Below are 22,587 nucleotides of genomic sequence, written 5' to 3'. Positions count from 1 at the left end.
ATAAATTGCCATTGCAGCCCTGCCTCCTCCAGCTCCTCCCTTTGATTCAAAGCCTGTGTCATTACACCCAAATGCACAGGCGTCCCAACGAGCCGCGTCCCGACAATAAAGCCCGTCGCATCAGCGGAGGGGACACAGGGGGCTAAAAGCAATCTTCCGTCTGACCTTGAGCTGTGAGGACAAAACAAGCTCCAGAAGGTGTGGGGGAGAAAAGAAAAAGCAGTAGTGTGAATTCCATAATGTATATCGCACTCCAACATGCTTCACACCAAAACGCAACGGAATCCACACAGGAAATCTGATTTGAGATTAGATTCCGTATAAACACATTGAAATATGAAGAGCAGAGAGAACTAATTTCCCTAAAATGAACGTAAAAAGGGGCCGAGATGTAGACGGTGAGGGACGGAGGGAGTGGAACGAAGCCGGGAAGAGGAAAGGTGACAGCGAAATATGACAGATGGACAAGGCACTGAGGAAAAGGGAGATATGCTCGACTGACCAGCGTATGAAAGCTTCAGAGACAAACCTTTTTCTTTTTTAACTAAAAAGCACTAATATAAACGCAAATGATTCAGCACAGAAACATGTAATTACTACAAATGCCACCACATATGCAAAGGTTTTCTTATTGGTATATCGGTATAAAAATATTGGTATTTTTTTACATTTCGCTTTACTGTCCACACAAGTATTTATGCAAGTGTCAAGCCAGTATACAATAAATATAAAGAAGAAGAGTCGCATCAAGACATCGACAACTAAAATGCTCCAAATCAACATGCAATTCAACTCACAGCGAGGCAAATGTGACAAATAACACATTAAAACCTTCGCTTTATTTTTGTTTTCTCTTTTGCTGTTGTGTGTTTGATGGACACTTTGATGTACATCTTAATGATTCGAAGCCCAGTACCTTACATTCCCATCTTATTGTGTGTGTGTGTGTGTGTGTGTGTGTGTGAATTTGTGTATGCGTGTCTACAAACAGAACTTTATTACCATCTGTTCCTGCACATGCTTATTTGTTCAGCAGTGACAAAAAACATCTTCTTCAATTACAGTTTTCTCCACTCCTCTCCCCCTCTGCCTTTTCCAATCACCCTTTTCCCCTATTTCCCAGCCCCCCAAACCCCCCCACCTGCTCCAGCCTGCTCCCCTTTTCCCCCTGTGTGTGAGACCAACAGTCCAATAAAATCACATCCGACCCAAAATCACCGCCATTATCACAGCGGTTTTCCGACTACAGCGGCCGGTCCTTCCTGCAATGGGACCCAGTCATTTTAATCAAAGCGCGTGTGTGTGTGTGTGTGTGTGTGTGTGTGTGTCAGTCAGTGTCAAGAGTGTGTGTGTGTGATTCAGTACCGGCAGAGGCCATTAGGTGGAGCTGGTGCTTGACTCAGAGAGACAGGCAGGACGGATGGAGGAGAGGAGCAGAGGGGAAAGCTCACAGCCCCTCTGATCTCTACATGTTTTTTAATGATGTCTGACAATGTGTTATCCTAAATCTGTGATCACTTCGATGCGACACAGCAGTGCAGTTTTCCCCCTATAAACTAGATACATGAATATGCCGGAGAACAAAGTACAGCAGACAATATTGTACTCAATTAAAAAAGAATAGCACTCGCGTAGAAGGACAAGTCAGGGTAAAGGTATTTTTTTTATACACTATAATTTACGCTTTTTAAATATAATTGATGTCGGGAAAAATGAATAATAACGGGTTAGACAGGTTTACTTTAAGCTTGTTTATTTCACGGTTTCAGAATGTTTCTTATTACTTAAATAAAAACTAACTAAAATGTCTTCAAATAATGTATCACCTTTTGTTAAATAGCGTTGTTCGTGGCTGGTTGGTGTTCTGAATGTATAAAATAACGTTTTCTTCAACTGGCTGTGTGAAATCTCAGAAGTGTAGCTATGGTTACATAACATAATTATCTTGTTAAGTGACCAGCAGCCAAGAAATGCATTGTTTTTAATGACACATAAAGTAAAATACAGCTACTTCTCTCCTATTATTATGGAAAACCGCTTTGAACTGTCAGAACTTCAATACAATGAAAACAAAAGACTTAGCCGAACACACAATTGCTGCCACACTTTGCTCTCTTTAACATTTTAATTGCTGAAAATCAAAGTCACATTTGTTGTCATTAAAGTGGTCTTTATTTGGTATGAGAGACACTTTGCGCACCTGTCCTGATCCGCAGTTTTGGCAGTGTGGTCTGAAAAAAGGGGGTGGTGTCACCGTCTGGGTGTCACAGATGGACGTGATCACACCTATTTCTCCCTGACTTGCCCTATGGCTGATCCACAGTGTGTTTGTCATCACATACAAAGAGTGGCATTTGAATGAGTGCTCCGCGATGCTAATTTAGCCATTAGTGTGGGAATTAACAGTGTTTACAGTGACAGTAGGTGTAGATAAGATAATGACTACATTGTATTAACCTATTTTAGGAGTCGACAGTCACTTTAGTCATGACATGATGTGTGTTTATACGATGTGTGGGGTCTGCCGGTGAAATACGCTAGAACATAATCATGAACAGGCCTTTTCTGTTGTGTCCTTATTGTGTTCAGGTGCTAAAACTTAGATTGCACATTTTAATTGCATTTAAAATTAGGTGAATTTATCATGGTGCGTTCACACTTGTCATTATTTGGTCCTAAATTAAGCACATTTTAGTCCTGATTCTAGTCTTTGTTTTGTCCTGATCTATTCAAGGGTTAGTTTTGTGCTTAGTCCGGGTTTAATCCCAATTTTGATGGGGTGAATGTGCAAGTACGTGAGAATGCAACATTAGCGACTTAAATTGTTGTTTCTGTATTGTTATTATTACATAAATGAAAAAGGAATAAAACTTAAAGTAATTGCAAAATAATATCTCGAAGCTGCGCGCTCTCTTTACTTTTTGCTTATTTTCTTGTCACATTACATCATTCTTGTAATTTATCAAAGTCGAAACATTTCAAATTATACAACTTCACAGAATTAGAACATAAATAAGTTGTTTTACCCATTTGAAACCTTTCGCATGCCTCCGCTAAACTCTCATCCATAATCGACTAAAACAGCAGTAACTACATTTTTGGATTTTCGTCCCACTTTGCTACACGACACGTTTCCAGCCCCTGCATTACTCTGTTTGGTGGCATCTGAGGCCTGTCTTGTCTCGCCGGGTGCCCGTGTCTGTCTCTCGTGGCAGGGGGTCCCACGCATCGACCAATGAGGATCCGCCCCCACCGCTCGCTGTCCTGATGCACACGATACAGGAAGTGCACCGCCGATCTGTCGTCTGTCTTCATAAAGCAACCCCGCCAACCACCACCAATCAGGACCCTCCTAATTAGTCACTATGGCAACGGCTCTGCCATGCCAATCACATCCCATCGGCGGCGGCAATCAGAAAGGGAGCATTTATCCACCGCTGGGCCCTATCCGTGGAACAGATGTGCGTGTGGGGAAGTGTTGGGATGGCTGTGAATCAAATGTGGGCGAATGATGAATGTTGAGTGAGGAAGGTCTTTATTTCCTCCACACAATGTTGCTTTTATCTCTTTAAAGACATCGCGAACATTGTACACCTGTCCTGGCTTGTACACGCAAAACAGATAAGTTGTTTGTTCAGATAGCAGGCAGATGTGTCGAGAAAGAGGAGGTTGTGCCACGTTGTGATTGTCAGTGGGTGCTGTTTGATTAGCCTGACGAGTGCTAGCAGTCCCCTCACACCCACGAGGCAATCAAACAACTATTATACTGCATGCATACAGGTAAATACCTTCAAAAGATGCTGACTTTTGAAAGATTCGTCTGGGAAACTATTGATGAGGAGGATCACCCCTGCTGTTCAAACATGAAACACATCAGGCCACTTTGATTTCCAAATGATAACCAGCGCTGCATCTAAATATTCAATCAATTCATCAGGGTGAAATTTGAAAGGCAAATACCGACAAATAACCTTGTAAATATTAAGGAACACACACATGAATAAATTACAGATTCAAGTGGAACAAGTCAACCTGTGGGCCCCAGATATTTTTTCATTTATTTCCTCCCTATTTTACCGTCATCATCTACCTGTCAATCACCCTAATTACCATCAATTGGCATACTCAAAAAGCTAAGGGCTGAACTGAATTACTAAGGCAAACACTGACACACAGGCAGACTACGGAGAGAGGAGCGGTGGCGGATGGCTTAGGAGGACAGCAGTCATAACTTCAAGCGCACATCAAAGTCAAGTCCTATTCAGATGTATGCCGTTTGATCACTGCCGCAACTGGCTCGCTTGCATTCCCATGTACACCCCATACACACATATACATCCAGTGGACTAACCTACATTCCTCAGAGCACTCAAATCCAAAATTTATAAGCTGAAATCATGTGAAATTATTTAAGACCCCTGTCCAATGTGACCACGCTTGAGTTGGCTCGCTATTATTGTTTTGAATAGACAATAGGTCCGTGCGATACAGAAGTAACACTGGGTCTTACCTGTCTCGTGCGAGAGGGTCTTGGCTCTTCCCGTGCCTGAATGATGCATGGCTCCGTACTTGACTCTGTGTCTTCCCGTGTCTCCAATCCTCCTCTCTCCTCTCCTCTCCACTCCCTTAAGAGTCCTTCTTTCCTGATTCTCAATGTTTTGCCTCCTAGTCTCTCTCCTCTCTCCTTACTAAGTCCTTTTTTCGTGCTTTCTTCACGTCCTTGGTTGCTTTCTGCTGCCACCGCTTCTTGCTTTGTGCGAGCGTGCGTCTTCTCCCGGGAATCACAATCTGGAGCGGAGCGCAGAAGCAGGAGCCACAGGCGCACGTGCGGCAAAGGCAATGCTAAAAAAAACGAAAGCAACACTGAGCTTTGTAAGTGCTGGCTTTCCTCTCTCCTCCTCCTCCTTCTTCTCTTCTTTTATTTTTATTCAAGACACCGGCGGGTTCTTTTCTCTCCCTCTGTTCAAAGTCCTCAGTCCTCTTTCACGCTTGATCCGGCACACATCATGGCAAGCGATGGCATAGGAGAGCGGGCGGACAGGGTGAGACGAGAGAGAGAGCCAAATAAAGTGCCTTTGAGCCAAGCGTGGCAAAGCTGTGATCGCGACTCCATCCTCGAAACGCTCACAGCTGAGACTGAGAGCACACTGGATACAACAGCAGCACATGCACTATCTCTCTCCTCACTCCCCCTCCTCTCTCTCGCTTGCCCACTCTATCTCTCCTCCGGCGCGCGGTTGAGATGGAGGGTGGGGAGGGGGAGGCGAGGGATGACGGCGGCGGCAAATAAGCAGACAGTGAGAGGAACAGGGGATGAGAGAAGTGGTGGCAAAAAGGGGGAAAAACTAGGGAAAATATAGGTTTGTAGAATGAGGTCAATGAAATAAAAATCCACAGTTTGAAAAATGAAACAAGTGACAGAATCAAGTGGATGTGCTATAGCGCCAAACATAATGTGGGGGGACCCAAGGGAACAGGTGGCAGAAGGAAAAGAGAAAGAGAGGACATGAAGGGGGAGGGAAAAAAATATGGTAGAGAATAGGAGGAGGAGACAAGGAGGTAAAATAAGGATGCAGCGTGGTGAGAAGAGAAGAGTGTAATGAGGGAGAAGGTAAGGGCATAGGACACTGCAGCCAGTAATATGTCAAATCTCACATGAGTGCGCTCGCATCAATGTAACCATGCTAAAAAAGAGCAATGTCAAAACTGCGGCAAGGACAAGCAACCGCAAAAGCAAAATTCACCCATTGAAAACACAAAACCTGTCCGAGGTTATTTAGAGATTTTTCTTTATTGTAACAGACAGGCTGAGGGCAAGCAGTGGCTCACATACCTTTTAAGTTTGGTGTTTGGCTACGGAAAGCAAAATTCCATGGCTGTGAAACATTTTTATCCAAAAGAAAATGAGGGTTACCAGGTGAGTGGAGGTCTGGCAGTGCCCAGCAGAGGGCAGACAAATTGTCATGTACAACCAGTACCAAGGCTGTCCTCATATTATAGAATGAAGGGAAATTTACATAGCAAGATTTTATCATCAGCCTTTTCCACTCACTGATTTAAATTCATCACATTAGTATGCAGGCATGTCAAGACTGCTTTAACATTATTATGCATTCACTTAAAACTGAACCAGATGACTAAGAGGGATAATATTTAAGGTATATATTTCAGATAGCCCACAACGTCGGGCTGCATTTCTTTCTCTGTTACATAATTCAAATCGTACGGTCTTTGTACCGCAAGCGAGAGAAGAATGATGACACAGAAATCCAAGTAGACATTGATCAAAGAGTCCGTACAGAACAATACACTTATCTGTATTGAAGAGCAGGTAGCAGAAATTGCGGTTGTGCGAGGAGCTACAGTAGGTAGGACAAAAGTAGGTGTGTGTTGTGGAGAGGAGGGACATGGGGGAGACAGAGAGAGGAGGGGTGAGAGGGGTAAAGGCCAAAGCCGAGGCAGCACTCCAGAGGGCCACTGTCAGGCTCATTTTCCAACACTTCATGTGACATTCGTCTGCGCCATCTATCACGCCGAAATGAGAGCAGCAACACAATGGAGCGGAAGCATTCTAATACAGGTGATATAATAGTATGTGCAGCATAAAATAGGACGAATAATGTATACTGTTGCACATAATGTCTTCTTTTAGGATGGCTTATATCAAGTAACCGTCAATGTTCCTGATACGACAGAGTATCAGAGAATAAGTGGCTTTAAGTAGAGATGTGAATATGGAAGGAAAAATATATACATAAAATCACATTCCTTACTATTGTTGGTATATTTGTATTAGTGCAATGTTAAGTTACCAAGATATGACAGTTACTTAGGGCCTAGGTACGCCCTTGGGAGTAATCGTACATCATGGTTTGGTTAATGTCTGAAGAAAGCAAAAATAAAGCTTTTGGGCAAAGATCTTTGTAACCATAATACAAATGCTTTGAAATTTTGTGGCTGTCCCTGATATTTAGTTGCCCTTTTCAATAATAGCCTTTTGGGTTTCTTGCATAGATCCTCCTGCTGTTAGACTCTCTTATCTCATCTTAGTCTTCAACACATTGCGCACACATGTTTTGGTCAAAGGATTTACCGTGTACCATAAGGGGGGAGGGGTCTACCAAACGTCGTGGCTATGACTTGATCATATTAAAGTTGAAAGTGCGGCCGGTGGTAGAATCAGCAGGAGTGCGGGCAGAGACGGCAGATTCCTATATGAGGTGCACGTCGATTTGTCATGATAAAAAACCCATCTGAGACAGGAACAAATTGCTTTCTTGACAACACGTTGTAATGCTCCATCATGCACACATACACACACAAACCCATGTAAATGTGCACACGTGTGACACCAAAAAAGTTATACATTTTCTCATAGCGGTTATTTATCAACGCCATTCAGAATCATTAGACTTGGCATATCTGTATAACCGTATTTATTAAGGCATATAGGTTGGGAGGACCAGTGGATTCACTCGCTGGCTCCTATTCAAACCTGCATTGGAAGACATGACAGGTAGGAGGAAGAAAAGGGGAAGAAGGACGTACGAAAGCAAATATCGGAAGGAAAGGTCACAAAGTGGAAGGTGAAGGTACGCAGGATTGTATAAAAGATTATTAAAACCTTTGCGTATTAAGGCCATTTATGCTTATGTGCCAAGACTCTCTTTTACACGTATATGTCAATATCAAGTCTTGTAAAGGGTGAACTAGTCATCATGATAAAAGTGTCAATTTGAAAGGGCCTTATTTAGTCGTGGCATTCAGAAAAGTGAAATGATTTTGAGGAATGGGAAGCTGAAGCCTGTTGGTTTATTTTCTACATGATATCAATCTGTTTGGGTTACTCAAGAGCATGTCCTTGCAGTGAGGCTAACCACTCTGCAATGGAAAAGCATGGACAGAACAAGAAATGTTTCTTTTGGCAACTAATTTTGCTCACATGAAAGACAAGAGATATTGCAATGCCAAAATGTCCCCCAACTTTCTACCATGTTTCTATCATTTAGAATTGGCAAACGCTGAAAGAAGCTCAAGCTAAAAAAGAAAACCCTAATCCTAACTATTTATTAAAGTAACATACAGTGCACTAACCACCTTTTTTGTTGCTCTCCTAAATACTCTAATGACATTTCAGGATAATTGAAAACATTTGAATGCAGAAAGATACCGCATACAGCCCCTTCAAGAGTGTTATTTTTATATTTCTTGTACCTCCTACATCTTCCTGCTCCTCCTGCCTCCCGAGCTGAACTGCAGATGGGGAAAAAGCGAGGGAAGGAGAAGGAGGAGAGGAAGAGCGGGGAATAGATGGAGAGAGAAGGTGTGCTATAAGGTGCCCCCATGGGTTGAACACGGTCATTTGTCATGAGGCTGAAAGCTTAAGAAAAGACTAGTTAACCTTTACAGCTGATCCCCGCGAGACACAGGAAAAAACACAGCCCAGCAAAACACCTCACGGAGAAAATGGGGGCTTGAGCGGCCGCCGTGCACCAGCAGAGAGTACGAGCGCGCACAAGAGAGTACGAACGCGCGCCAAGGATGCATGCATGTTCGAGCCATCCGGAATCAATATTGCTGCAAGAGTGGGAGGCAGTGACCGTTTTTTTTTTTCACCATCGTCTGTTCCAACTCCCACAGCAGCACTGTTTTCTCCCAGGTCCTTCACTCCCCGCTTCTCCTAGGCCCCCATCCTTGTCATCCCCGCACCCCTGCCAGAGTAATTAATCACCATGTGCTAATGAGCTATTAACTAATGACACATTGACATGCCTCAGCCTGTATGCGCCTGCCTTAGTTTGCGTCTGTGCTCCAGTCCAAGCATGCGCGGGTGTCACCAAACCCACCCTTACAACGCTAATGTGATTAATAAGGTTAAACTCTTATTAGGAAAGGAACAGAAGGAGAGAACAGACAAGTACCTGCATGCACCAAAGACACCACAGAAAAAAAAATCTTTTAGCCTTGGGGCAAAGAATGACTTGTGTCTCTGGCGCAAAATCGGAGCAAAAATAAGACTAGGTCAGGGGGGAAAAAATAACATCAAATGCTTTATAGCTTTCACCATATATTCTCATTACCCAGCGGCTGACTCTGCCATACGCTAATCACATCTCAGGGAGAAGTGCAAGGATCTGAGAGCAGCACATCACTGCCGTTGAGCCCCTTTTAACAAAAACCTACACGCCTTTATGCTGTTTTGTTGTCGACAGATCCGTTCTCATTCAGCCATTTTTGTTGACACCATAACACTTATTCAAGTCCGGGGAGATCAGGTTTGCTTTGCTTGGCGTTTCTTGCATCAAATAATACAATAGAAATCCTAAATACATAGCACTCTCGCGGTTGTTTCTGTTCACTTCAATTTCAGCACCACGGACAGAGAAACACGGGGCTATATGAAATAAAGCCTTTCTCTTTGTAAACCACATTCAATTCATTATTAATCTGACTTCAACACAAACTAATATGGGGGGATTAGATCAGTTGTTCACACCTGGTGGGTTGGGACCTAAATATGGTCACAGTCAAGTTTTAATAGCGTAACTGGTTGGTGTAATCTGTCATTCTTCCACGAGTGATCCAGTACTGGTACAAAAAAGCTTGACACCATTAAAGCCTAGCATACTTTTTGTCCAACTAAATGTGTTATTTATTAATGTTTCCAAATAATTTCTACAAAAAAGTGGGTCAAAATGAACACATGTGGAATGACACTGCGCCCAACCAGTCTGAGAAGTACTATCTGTACCATGAGTCTATTTAACTGGATGCATTATGCTCTAAAACAGGGTGAATTCCAATTGGAGTCAAAATGTACTTACAGAAAGATCATTTGATACTCAGGAGGATCCTTGCACTACATAATGGAGTCTAACCCAGCTTCACATGAGCATAGTGTCAGTATCAGAGCATACATGCAGTGTCTATGGGCCAAAACCATGAGCCTATAGCATGTATGTGTGCGCTTGGCCCAACAGTGTATCCCTATGGAGAAGTTTTGGCGCATACCGACACTCATTTGCATTCTCCCCATTTTTCTGTGGCTTTAGAAGTGAACAGCTGCTTAATGGTCATAGCTCTTCAGAGACAGGACATTGGGAGAGGGGGGCAGAAAAGGGGTTGGAGGCGGGCTGGAGGGAGGCGGGGCCGGGGTTTCAGCACTACACACACCAGGTAGAGGAGCCCAACACTGCAGCCGGCACGGTTCAGAGAGCGAGATGTGACCATTTAGCAGATGTTTTTCTTTCCCCAAAAGTGACTTTGGGGGTTTTTCACACTGTTGAATTTAACTACAATGGAAAAACAAAGCCAGCCACACATGCATTAGCGCTGATGATACGAGCGAGGGTTTTCAGTGAACAGGACGGTAAAAATAACATTGCAGTTTTGATAGAACATTGTAAATATTGATGACAAAATAACTATATGATTGCAACTGTGCCTCCCCAAAAAGTAATTCAAAGTTGGGTGGTCAGTGGGAATAAACCGGATACATTTTTGCTATTACAACAATTACATTTTACTGGTGGAGGGTCTGCCACCTGGATGTGTCCATACAAATAATATTGTTTTGTCTGGAATGCTCCACAATATGGCATTAAACTAATGATGCAAGACAGACATGAATGGCCATGCGGTGGAACCTTCCTGGTAAATTAAAACAATTCCCTTGTGATAAGCAGGTAGCAGACCCTCCACCTATAAAGTTACACTATGCACATTCACGCATGAAAGAATTCCTTCTTTTAAGAGATATAAATTAGCATTAAGTGTTTCACGCACTGGAACATGGCTCAGTAACATTAGTTTAGTATGCAGACTTCCAGCGAGCACCTCTTGACATCACACAAAAACACCCATTTTGTTCACTTAAACATTAAAACTTCACATGTGGTCTCATGGCTCACATATTATCAGCTTTAAAAATTGCCACTCGCTGCCAGACTCAAACTGTTCTTTGATTTTGGCAAGTTCAAATTTTGATAATCTCCCACACATGTCTACATCAAATAGCCTGTGTGCTCATTTAACTGTTTGACTAGACGGAGATATGGAGGCGCACACAGATGGGGTATGTTTTATGATGTGCCAAAAATAAGTGATTTGGTGCAATAGGAAGCCAAGAGGAGCGAGGAGTGGAGAAGGTTATCGCCTGGTTCACTGCGAAGTCACGCTTACACACTGTTCCCTCAGGCCTCAACCTCACGACTTGACCTTTACATCTACGATTACTCAAACCTACTATTTGACCAAGAACATCACTTAGATTATACACTTAAGAGAGCTACAGTAAGAAATTAGATAACGATTGATTGACAGGTTTGGTGACCTATTGCTGTGTCAGTACCAGGCAGGGATTATCAGTGTTAAAATGTATCAAAACAGAAACTGATAATACATAATTAAACTTGACTTTTTGGCACAGTCAAGATAAAATTGGTAACAGAGTGAAAGTGTGCACAGCTAGAATCTGGTTAACAAAGCACATATTTTGACAGGAATTGAGAAAAAACATGATTTGATGTTCAGTTTGAGCCAAAAGTGAAACAGTGTAGCTTCAAAATATCTAAAAATACAAATACATAATTTATCTAAAATGGTCAGACAGGCTATTATCACAATGGGGACAAGCAACTCTTGAAAGACACACAAATTAACGTTTCTGTTGGATGGTCCGCCACAGATGCTCCACAGAATGGCACAAGACATACCTAGCTTACATTTAATCAGTGTTTTTGCACTAGTAACTGAGGGATTGCTCATTTAGAAGAATAATAGGAATACTGTAGAATGGACACCAGATTGAAAATGTCCAGATCAATTCTTTTCCTGGATAAATGAGGGATTACACTGATCCTGATACAAATAACTGTGAGACAGGCAAAGCCACAGCATATCAATTATATTTAACTATGTTTGTGTTGTTCTAAATCTTTTTGTGGTAAGGGCAGCGTGCCATGTTGCCAAGCAGCCTTTATATGAAAGTAAAGTAGATGCCATCTCAATGTTAATCGCTCATTTTAAATTCCAGTGACGTGAATTCTCTGCCCGTTGTCATGGAGGTCTCTATTGTCCTGCAAGCCTTTTCTGCCCTCCTCACATAAAAGCCAGAAAAGTAGATAACCTTTTAAACAAACTGCATTTCATTTCAACTGACACAACAATTCGTACCCAATCAATAGTGTAGCGCAATGCAATTACTAGCATCATAATTGGGCCAATCACATCATTGCTCAATCACAACAAGCTGAATATTTTACAAATTTAATCCTATTTGCAGTCTCGTCACATCTGTCTCCTCACTATAGACCAACAAACAAACTTTTGTGGACAGTTTTATGGTCGTGTTTCTCCACAAGAGCGGCCTCTCCATCCTGTCAAGCTCAGTTTCCAATCAGTGTGTGTAAATACGGAGCTCTCGTTTCTCTCTTCAATTTGCAACCAAAATAAATAATAATTTTCAACCTTTGTTTTGTAACATACACCAACAAAAAAGCCAGCATTTCAACACCTTCATTATACAGCGGTGAATAGTGCATTATTAAGGCACAGGCTTGAACTGGCTGTGATAAATGGCGCCACGTGGCACTTGTTCCAGATGCCAAACAAGCGACAAGCGTTCACAAAATAACAATAAAGGATGAGCGCAGACAGGCAGAGCCGATAAAGACGTACACGGATGTAAATTCGCCTATTAAAGTCAAATCCCCAAAACAGACACAAGTCAATGTCACCAGACGGTTCAATTGGGTTCTACTTGCATTTATTCACTTCAAATTGTATTGTCGTTTTTTGTCAGGTTTTTCACTTCTTCTAATTGTCCCTTTACTTTTATTTGTAGCTACTGATATGGTAGATAGATGATTTCCTCATAAGATTCAAGGCTTAATATCACTGGGTAAACACTCTTCATACTTTGTTCAAGTTCATTCAATAATTGTGCGCTAATATACAGTAATTCGCTTTTTTTAAGGATATACTGACCCGGATTTATTTGACGTGACAGCATGGAAAGAAATATGGGAGAATAACATTTCTGTACCGCAAATGAGCTTGGCACTGTAATGGATTCAGTAACTCCAGTTTGAAAAAAGTGACCTATATTTACCAAGTACATCTTCACCACAGTCATGTAACCACACATGCGTAAGCTAACAATTAGCTTTGAGGGCTCTTGACCCCGTGGAGGATCCATCTCTAAAGACTGTCGCTGTGGGATGAGAAAGAGAGAGAGAGTGTTGAACCATGATGGATTACCCGGCCGCCCCCGTAAAAATCACACATGTCATCCCTGCGTTTGTATGTTTTCTGCGTTTGCTACATACGAGTGTATTATGTGTGTAACTGCTTTGTAGACGTAGCGTTACGTAGCCGAGTTGCTAATCAGGCCACTCGCACACAACACACAAACATGGCGGAGACGATGCCATGTGTTGGGCTGGTGATAGAGGGCTGGCAGTTGGCAGACAGACAGCAGACGCCGTTCTTCGACATCAAACGTCTCAGAGCCCCATCTCATTTTCATCCCTCTCTCTCTTTCACTCGTACACACACACACACACACACACGCACGCACGCACGCACACACACACACATACACACATACATATAGGTGCACACTTCCTCTGATCTCAATGCCAAAGATGGGAAAGAGCCCAATAGACACACATGAACACACCACAAAGTCTTGAATTGGATTTCGTCAGCCGCTGTGGAAACGCACTTGGCGAGACGCAACTACAAGTTTTTTTTTTTATGTGTGGGTAAAAAGTGAATGCAACTGTCTGCTGCTTTTGTATTGACTCGAGTCATACATCAAAGTGGTTTGAATTAAAAGTTGTAACGTGATAGGTGTTGAAGAAGAACCTAGGATCTGTCAAACCTTAAATATTACATGCAGTGCTGGTGAAACTACTGAAGATGTGTTACTGCTTAAACTATTAAAATGACTAACTTTTGATATTTCATTGACTTTTTTTTATGCATGCCATACTTTCAACTTAACAGACATGATAAAAAACTAGGCTCGTCAAGACAGTTGTAATAATAAATGTATGACCTTGTGTAGTTTGCTCTTCAAAGACACATAGGCAGCATATTTTTAAATAAATATAAAAAAAAAAACACTCAAATATTATCTGTGAAAGCATGGGTACTAGAAGTTTAATCTAATCATCACTTCAGCATAAGGTCTATAAAAATTAATGACACGGTTTAACAACAGTGCCTCGGAAGGACCAACTCCACCTTAAATGAATCCCTCACTAGTTAATGTAAGAAGTTGAGATAAAGCGGCAGTGAACCACCAGTTTATCCCATTACTGGAGCCTATTTATTTGCATATAGAGTGAGACAGAGAGATACCATCACAAGTGGTCACTGGAGACGCAGACACACATACATGCATTTTAATAGAAGGTGTGATCCGACATGTCTCTTTTTATGTGACCTAATAAGAAGAAAGAATCAGCTTTGAACACTATGGATTGGTGGTTCTTACAAATACACTCATAAATAACCATGAATAAAATGAACTTATCCAAAACAGATCTAGACATATTTGCACTTGCAAGTTGTGTGGTGAAAATTGCAGTTTAATTGTCAGATTGCAGATTGCTGACCCAGTTTACGGTTAATATATATTTAATACTGTCTTCTCCGTCAGCATAAATAAACAAAAGGGAGACATTTTCACAATAGCCTCAGAAATTGGTCCCTTTATTCAACTATAAATATATGTGATTGTTATCAAATGAACAGACTTAAAGCCATGAGATTAAAATGACACGTTTTTGGAGACGATCTCGAACGAATAAAGATAAGGTTCAATATTTAAGGTCATAAAACAGTAAATCTCCCATTGAGTTGTACAAGCCCCAGTCCTCAGTGAAGCCCCAGTGAAATTATGACTCAATCAAATTTTTATAACTTAACCTATCACTGAATTTGGATATTTTCAATGTTGTGCACTCCCCTGCGTTTTACGTTCCTCCCAACAGCCTAACACCCTCCTGACACAGACCATGAACTGGCAAGCAGCCGACTCAACCAAGACTAGGCAGTAATTAAGGATTCATGGATTTGATTCTTGTCCCTCCTCCAACCTAACACGCACGGTTAATCCTCTGTCTGTAGGTTCTCCTGATCGTGAACTTGTCTCAGGATCTTGAAATGGTTTGGTGGTCGCTGTACTTTTGTCTCCCACTGCTCCAGAGCGCTATAGTGCTACTGAAAGATGGGTCAAAATGCAGAAGACCCGTGTTATGGGTCAACAAAGTCTACCAGACACGAGAAAAAGACTGTGAATCAGCATTGCTACCTGCAGTTCAATTCAAAAATCACTGGCCTAGATCAGAGAGTGTAGACATAGCTTACTTTAGTTTGTTTTTCTTTTAATTTGATTTGCCTTCTGTAGGCGGATTAGCTGTGCGCGGCTACAGCAAACAGAAGCAAGGCTTGTTTATTAATTAAAAGTTTGGAGATCGGACATTTATCGATCCTTTTACAGAAGCAAACAGGGACAAAAGAATTAAGAGCGATCTCAAAGTCTGATTAAAACTTGGCTTTCACTAAATAATGTAAAGGCTTCTCTGATTGGGCAGTGATTGATCATGGCAGACGGAGTGATAGCAAGTGGACTTAAGGCTAGCGCCAGATGCAGTGAAGTGCTGTAGATATGATTGATAAGATGAAAAATGATTAATTGAATCAACCCTAACCTGGCACACGCTGAATATGGAGCTATGAGGTGGCACGATGGTACACGGTGGAGAAAATTGACTAGTGGTGTCACAAGAAAGAGGGACTTTAGAAATGACTTGACTCCCACCTAATAAATCAGAGCGAACGATAGCTTTCAATCTATTCATTATGTTCAAAGGGCTTAGTCACTATAGGTGGAGGGAAACCTCTCTGACACATGTATGATTAACAGCCGCATAAGGGGGATCATCACTTTGACAGTGGACAGTAAAGATACCATACAGGTTTTAAAGAACAATTTTTATGCGTTAGTTGTATGATTTTTGTCCTTGAAACATGCATTTTAGCACCTCTGCTTTAGCATCTCATGTTTTAGAACGTAAAATAATATATTTATTTAGTAATGTGGGCTTTTAATAGTCCGGCGTTTCCCATGTCAAGAATTGAGCTGGATATCCATCTACTGGTGGTAGAGGGAATTACAAAGGGCCGACACACAAACCTAGCTTTCCACTGACATGTTAAAGCAGGCAAGCAGTTGTAATGAATGCAATTTGATAGTAGAACTAGTCTGGTGATGATTGATGATTGACGGACTTAAAAAAAGCACAAAACATCTCAGAGCTCTACCTTTGACGTCACAAAACAGAAATGTGGAACCAGGAGTTTATGAGGCTCAGAGGGGAGACAACTTACTAAACAATATTCATCATACATACATCATGAATGAAGCTAAATACAAAATTTTCTCTAGCGCCCCATTGTGGAACCTGCACGGTGTTCCAGTGGTCTCCCATTCAAGTACTGACCAGGCCCTGCTTAGCTTCTGAGAGCTGACGAGTTCGGGCATTGGCAAGCAGGTTTGGCATAAAGTCTCCTTTAAATGACATGAATGAAACAAAGACAATTTATTTAAGACAGTTTCCCTGCTTTGATCTGATCGGTGATGCACACAGTTAGTTTCTCACACTGGGTTAGATACAACAAGACAACTCCTAAAAATATATGTATTTGAACATGGATCCAATGCAGATATTAAAGTATATATTTTCCTTTCCACAGCAAGGTGTGGGGAGGATTTGAAATAACGTGTGGCTCAAATGGTTATTCAACTAAATTGGTTGGTTTAACATTTAATTACAGTATGATAGTGATCCACAGGGCCACATAGGCGTAATGTTGTTTCTGTGCTTGTTTACATGCATCTGCGCACCTTCTGCAGCCGGCCTCCCCTTCTCTGGGAGTGAGCAAGAGTGTCGGCCCCTCTGCCCTTCAAAGTCATTAGGAATTCATCAGCGAGCTTGACCCTGACAGCTGTTTGTTTTTCCTCTCCGGAGAGACCAGGAGGAATGGTTAGGGACGGCGAAGGGGGCGTGGTTAATGAGTGAGAGAGTGTGATAGATATTGGAGAGGACAGAAGATGAATGGGCGAGAGACCTGGAGAGAAGTTAGAAGAGGACTGTTTCTAAGGACAATTGGAATGTCTATAAACAATTTGGCATTTGAAACCAATGCAAAAGTTAACTGGAGGACTTTACACTAAATATTTCTAAAGATGTTTTTAGCTAATAACAACAGATAAACCAATGTTGATACATTAGGACCAAAATGTAATATTCAACCTTTCTATTGGTCAAAAGTAGTCAAAATGTGTCTATAACATAAACGTATATAATAGTCATTAGATTAAAGTATATTTTTGCTCAAAGCCAATATGTGAACTCAAAACCTTTCGTCAGATTGCCACAAAGATTGTGCTACAAACAACCCCACAAACCAAATGAAAAGTACATTTTACTTCAACTCAATTCGACTTAAGTACAGTATTAAAAACTGAATTTAAAGATAGATTTTAAGTGCTTGGAACGCAAAAAAAAATAATGATAATAGTAAAAAAATAAATTCAAGTAAAGTATCATCCTTTCAAGTTTTGAAAGTATTTATGCCATCTTTAATATGTATTTCCAGAAAACATATATTTTTCTTTGTTTGTTTTTCCCAAGGTTAAAAGGATAAGAAAATATCAGAGCACTTATGGAAGTGTCTGTTCCCTGTTGTGCAGGTCTCAATGCACTTCGCCTTGTCGAGCATTAGAGACACTCGGACAATAAGTCCGTCTCTAGATGCCTCGTATAAGTGTCCCTCAAAGAGCACTATCACAAATGCGTCAGGATGTTACAAGCTACACAAATGTATAACAAGCTGAGATAAAATGAATAAAAAGTCCCTATGCAGCATTCCTCTGTGTAAATATAGTTTTTTACTGAACAGTCAAAGTTTCAGTTTAAGTGTGTCTTCTGGGATCAGCGCTGTGAAGAAACTTGTCCATGGCTGAGACCCATCAAGATAAAGTCCATTGGGATGGTCAGGGAAGAAAAAAAACTTAAAATATTACATTTATATCGAAAGGGGAAGTCAGAGGTTCAAGGAAGATCGAGAAGAGATTTGTGATTGGATAAATGGGCTGAGAGAAGGAGTGCCAAGGGACAAGTACAATCTTATTTTTATACATTTTACTTCTGGGAGGGACCACTCACTATATCTATCCATCAAAATGACACCAAACCCCCAAACCCATTTTTCTTTAAAAATCTCTCTGTTCTTACAAGTATTAATATTTGTATTTCAGTGTTGTGTTTTTTTGCAGGGACTTTAATAAACAAGCTTTAATATACGCATTACGAACTATTGAAATAGTCTTGTTCTATTTTAATACTCGAGGGTCCTTAGTATATTGGATTACAGAGCCACTTTTCAGCTACTTACGTGTTGCATAGAATTAAATTGAGGTTTTATACACTTGATAATTAGGTTCCAAGCAGTGTTTGGATTTAATTTTATCTGTCTGCCTAGTTACTGCCTAGTTTTCCTTCCATTCTCGGTCAATTCGGTGACCCCAGCTCTCCTCTTACGCTATATTTCATAAGATTTTAATGGTAGTCCTGCTGTATGTTTCAAATAGGACTGGAGGAAATAGAAATATCTTTTTATAAAGCTTGTTACCGATTCATGTCAGTGTGGTTGCTTCATCTTCTGTTGAGAGCATATGCCCAGTGCCCTAGTTCTCACATGGAATGCTAAGAATAAGGGCGTGCTGATGACAGAAAGAAAAAGTAAATATTGAAATGGGGCATTCCTTGTATGCAAATGACCAGAAAGTAGGTCATTAAGGCGCATCATTAAAACAGTGACCTGACCAATATCAATCATTCATTTTCTTCTATGTGCTATTCTCATTAACGGGTTTCAACCAATAGGCTTTTGACAAATTCCTATGAAATCCATTCCGATGGGCAAATAACCACTCACGCATACCTAATACAATGGAGGGCAATTACTCAGTTTTAAATGGATGATGCTGTTCTTTCCATGTGAGGAGGAGGTTGAGGTGAAAATGCTGTATGTTGTGATGTGTCTTGGATTTTTAGGACAGGACCTAGGATCAGCTGGAGGATGGTTTCCCAAGGAGCAAGTGTACATTATTCCATAGAGAATTGTCCTCTGCATTTGACCCATACTACAGTTTTTACAGAGCAGGAGCGACTGCAGGAGTGACCGACCATGAACACATCTCTAAATCTGGAGCTACCTTTGGTGAGGACTAGAAACTATATCAAAGATTAGGCTGCGTGTTTGTTAGAATCAGTGGTGTGGACTTGTGAGTCGTGATTAATTATTTTGATGACTATGTAAAATTTGTCAGTTTTGGACATGTTTTTTTAGCCAGCATTAAAAGTGAATCAGAAGGGCCACACCGTCCACGAGTATCTGAGTATCTCAGTCAAAATACATAGAAAGAATCCATCTGTTGTTGAATTTCTGCATCTTGCACCAACACAACACATTACTGGGGCAGTTATGGATCATTTGAAGAAGCCCAGGTTCAGAAAGACTTTCGATTTGTGCTTTCAAATTTCCTTTTGAAATCCTCGTCTTTGCCATGCTTTGCCAGTTTGCACATAAATACACGCCTATTCAGGTAGTTATTTCTGCTCTATCTAAGCGCAGAGACCAGTTTGATTGGCTTTCCCACAGAGAGCCAGTGCCACGTACAGACACCCGGCTCCACATTTTTAAGAAGAACCATTTGCACAAAAAAGTATATAAAGAGAAAACATATTGACTCGGGGTCTGAGTTGGACTTGCTCGTCTTTGACTTAGGACTTGACCCAAACCAATTGAGACTTCTTTGAGATTTGACATTTGTAGAGAAACCCACCATGTTACACACAAACTCAGGACAGAAAAGCCCCATCGAGCTGCGAATCAAACCCGTGACATCCTTGCTGTGAAGACCACATCATCTAGCGAGAGGGGATAATCTTGCCATCTTTCTTGTTTCTGCCTACGCAACTGTTACGTCATCTTAAAGTTGTTTTCTGGCTGCAAAACCTCTCAGCATCTCTCTCTCTGTTGCAGCCTCTCATAAGTTGTTGGCCTCTCATGTCACGACCAATTAACTTGCCCATTCCTTGTTTGTATTGATCTCCGTGTGGCACATACATTGTAATCTATTCATTGTGTGGCGTAAGGAGGCAGCGCTCACGCACCAGACCCCAATATGGCACCAACTAGGAATCAATGTCCGTTGGAATTTGCATGCAATTTGATTTGAACCCTGTTTAATTGCTGTCTGCATATCATTTTCACCTTTGTCCTTGAACTCTTTCATTGCCAGTATTCATGCTTATAGACACACATTTTAAAGGCACTTTTCTGGTGCAGATTTTGCCATCTCAATTCAGATGTTTTTGGCTCGTCTGAATGAATGCTGCACAATTACATCAGCGATTGACAAAGCAGAAGATACAACAAGTTAAATGCCATACTGTGATACAATCCAGGCAAAGCTGCATGAAGACGTCACAAAGGCGCTGGTACAGCTGGCAGCCCGGTGTAAACGCTCCACTCTTTTCTCACACTTTTTTCACACTTATTGTGCATTTTTTTCTATTTTACTGTACAATAGGGACACGCGCTGGAATAATTTTTAATTCAACTGTTTTTGACTTTGTTCGGCTGGAATATTGAGTGTTTTTCGTCATGTCGTCGTGATGTACGCTAGCTCCGAGCTAGCCCCAGGCCCCCCCGCGCCCTCTGGCCGCAGCTGACGTACGGTGTGCCGCGGTACACGTTTATATAAAAGAGGAACTTCACGAACGATCGGGACACGCACTGGAATCGCTTTAATTCAACTTGTTTTGACTTTGTTCGGCTGGATTGAGTGTTTTCTTCGTGTCGTCGCGATGTGCCTCGGCTTCGAGCCCCCCCAGCCCCCCCGCGCCCCCGGCCCGCGCGAGTTTACACAAAGGAAGAACTCATGAAACTGCGGAGTATCGTCGTCTTACCCGGAGATCGTCACGTTATCCCGGCGGACATCCTAAGGAAAACGCAAAGTTTGACATGGTCTATAGGAGATCTTCTACTGAGAGTGTTTTTCAGACTTCCTATAAGTGATCTGTTCTTTTCTTCTGTATCTACCTCTGTATCTACCTGCGTTGCATCAATGAAATTTCCCCATGTGGGACAATAAAGGAATATCTTATCTTATCTTATCTTATCTTATCTTAGTACACGATGAACCAGAAAAGTAGCATTGCGCGCCTACTAAACTTTTGTATTTTTTTCCTCCTTGGAGCGGTGAAACTCGCTGTGTGCCTTCGGGGATGAACGCAGTATTTTTGTATTTGTTTGTACTGTGCTGTTTACTTAGCCATGACAGGTTTGTTACTGCAGCTCTCATGTGTACGCTCATTCTTGGATGCTGATTAAATTCCCCATAGAGGGATTCATCATCTTTAGCAGGCAGAAAAAAGGAGAATTACGGCCCCATCAATCCTGCTGTTTGATCTCGCTCTGTCTTTTGTGTGCTGTGTATAAGTTGAATTGGAGGTAGTATTTTGGTCTAAAGGCCCACTGCGTCTGTGATGTAGCCGGGTCATTTGTCTCCATGTTAGAACTGTCCCACTTTTGTCCCATATGAGCTCCTTCAAGCCTCGAGATCCCTCATCATTGCACCAATATGTCAGTGTCATTTGCAGCCATGAAGAAAAAGCATCGTATTTTTGAACGTTATTAAATTTGAGTTTTCCTTTCTATTTTCTTTATTGTAACTCTATACCTTAATGTTGTTTTATTCATACAACTGGAACATATTTTAGATTTTAAAATGCACATGAGCTTCATAACTCAAATCTTTAGTTTCATTTCAAGCCATAGTATGATTAATTTTATATAATAATCTTTTTTATCCAGTGAATGGGTATATTCTGTTACCACAACAGAACTACGTATACTGCAACTCACTACTAAAGTTAAAGAAGTAAAACTCATTGTTAAGTATTTGTCTCAAAATCTTAATTTGAGGTTTATTTGTTGGGACTTTAAAATATGGAAAAGACTTGATGTGCAACACTGACAACATGAGCGTTACCAATACTATTACATTTCACTTCGTCTTCATCTAGACTACTAAACATGTTCATTGTGAGATGCTCTCAACAGTTGTCCAAAGCACCTCTCTGACAACGATACCAACAGATCCAACACATTCCCAAATATTAGAAATGTGTTTTTGTACCACAAACTTCATTATTTCCCATCCTAGGGCCTCTAAAAAGCAACAAAGTTCCTCAGAGAAATTGGTTTGATTGTGTATAGGAACACTGAGTTCCATCATCTGGCTGTTCAAACATGGCAGCACGCTCCTCCCGCAGTTTTCATCTCTCGCTCAAACTTTGTCCAAGGAGATGAAGAAGACATCACAAACATCATATAGGAGGGATAAGGAAACAAAATAAAAGGATGCCATATTTGACCTCAAAGGTGAGACAAGACTTTCAAACGACGGCATATATTTGAAGGAAAGACTGAAGAAGAAAG

The 22,587-nt window shown here is 41.3% G+C and overlaps 1 protein-coding gene across 15 annotated transcripts in view; it reads right to left on the bottom strand.

Annotated features, from left to right (window-relative positions):
* Nucleotides 1–22,587, bottom strand: part of tenm2a (teneurin transmembrane protein 2a) — a 308,508-nt gene that overhangs the window by 219,845 nt on the left and 66,076 nt on the right. The window contains exon 1 of one of the 15 annotated variants that reach the window (XM_072439832.1): nucleotides 4,511–5,233. The exons of 13 other annotated variants lie outside the window; for them this stretch is intronic. In XM_072439832.1, coding sequence (XP_072295933.1) covers nucleotides 4,511–4,559 — 49 coding nt within the window. In that variant the 5' untranslated portion in view covers nucleotides 4,560–5,233. Of the gene's footprint in view, nucleotides 1–4,510; nucleotides 5,234–22,587 lie in introns of those variants that run through there. One more of the 15 variants, XM_072439833.1, reaches the window with a different exon arrangement.

This window comes from Eucyclogobius newberryi, unplaced genomic scaffold (genome assembly GCF_026437365.1).
Source record: "Eucyclogobius newberryi isolate DKJ021-1_F unplaced genomic scaffold, fEucNew1.0.hap1 SCAF_11, whole genome shotgun sequence".
In the NCBI taxonomy this organism is placed as follows: domain Eukaryota; kingdom Metazoa; phylum Chordata; class Actinopteri; order Gobiiformes; family Gobiidae; genus Eucyclogobius; species Eucyclogobius newberryi.
The sequence above is the reverse complement of the archived record's forward strand: the minus strand, read 5'-3'. Positions and strand labels throughout refer to the sequence as shown.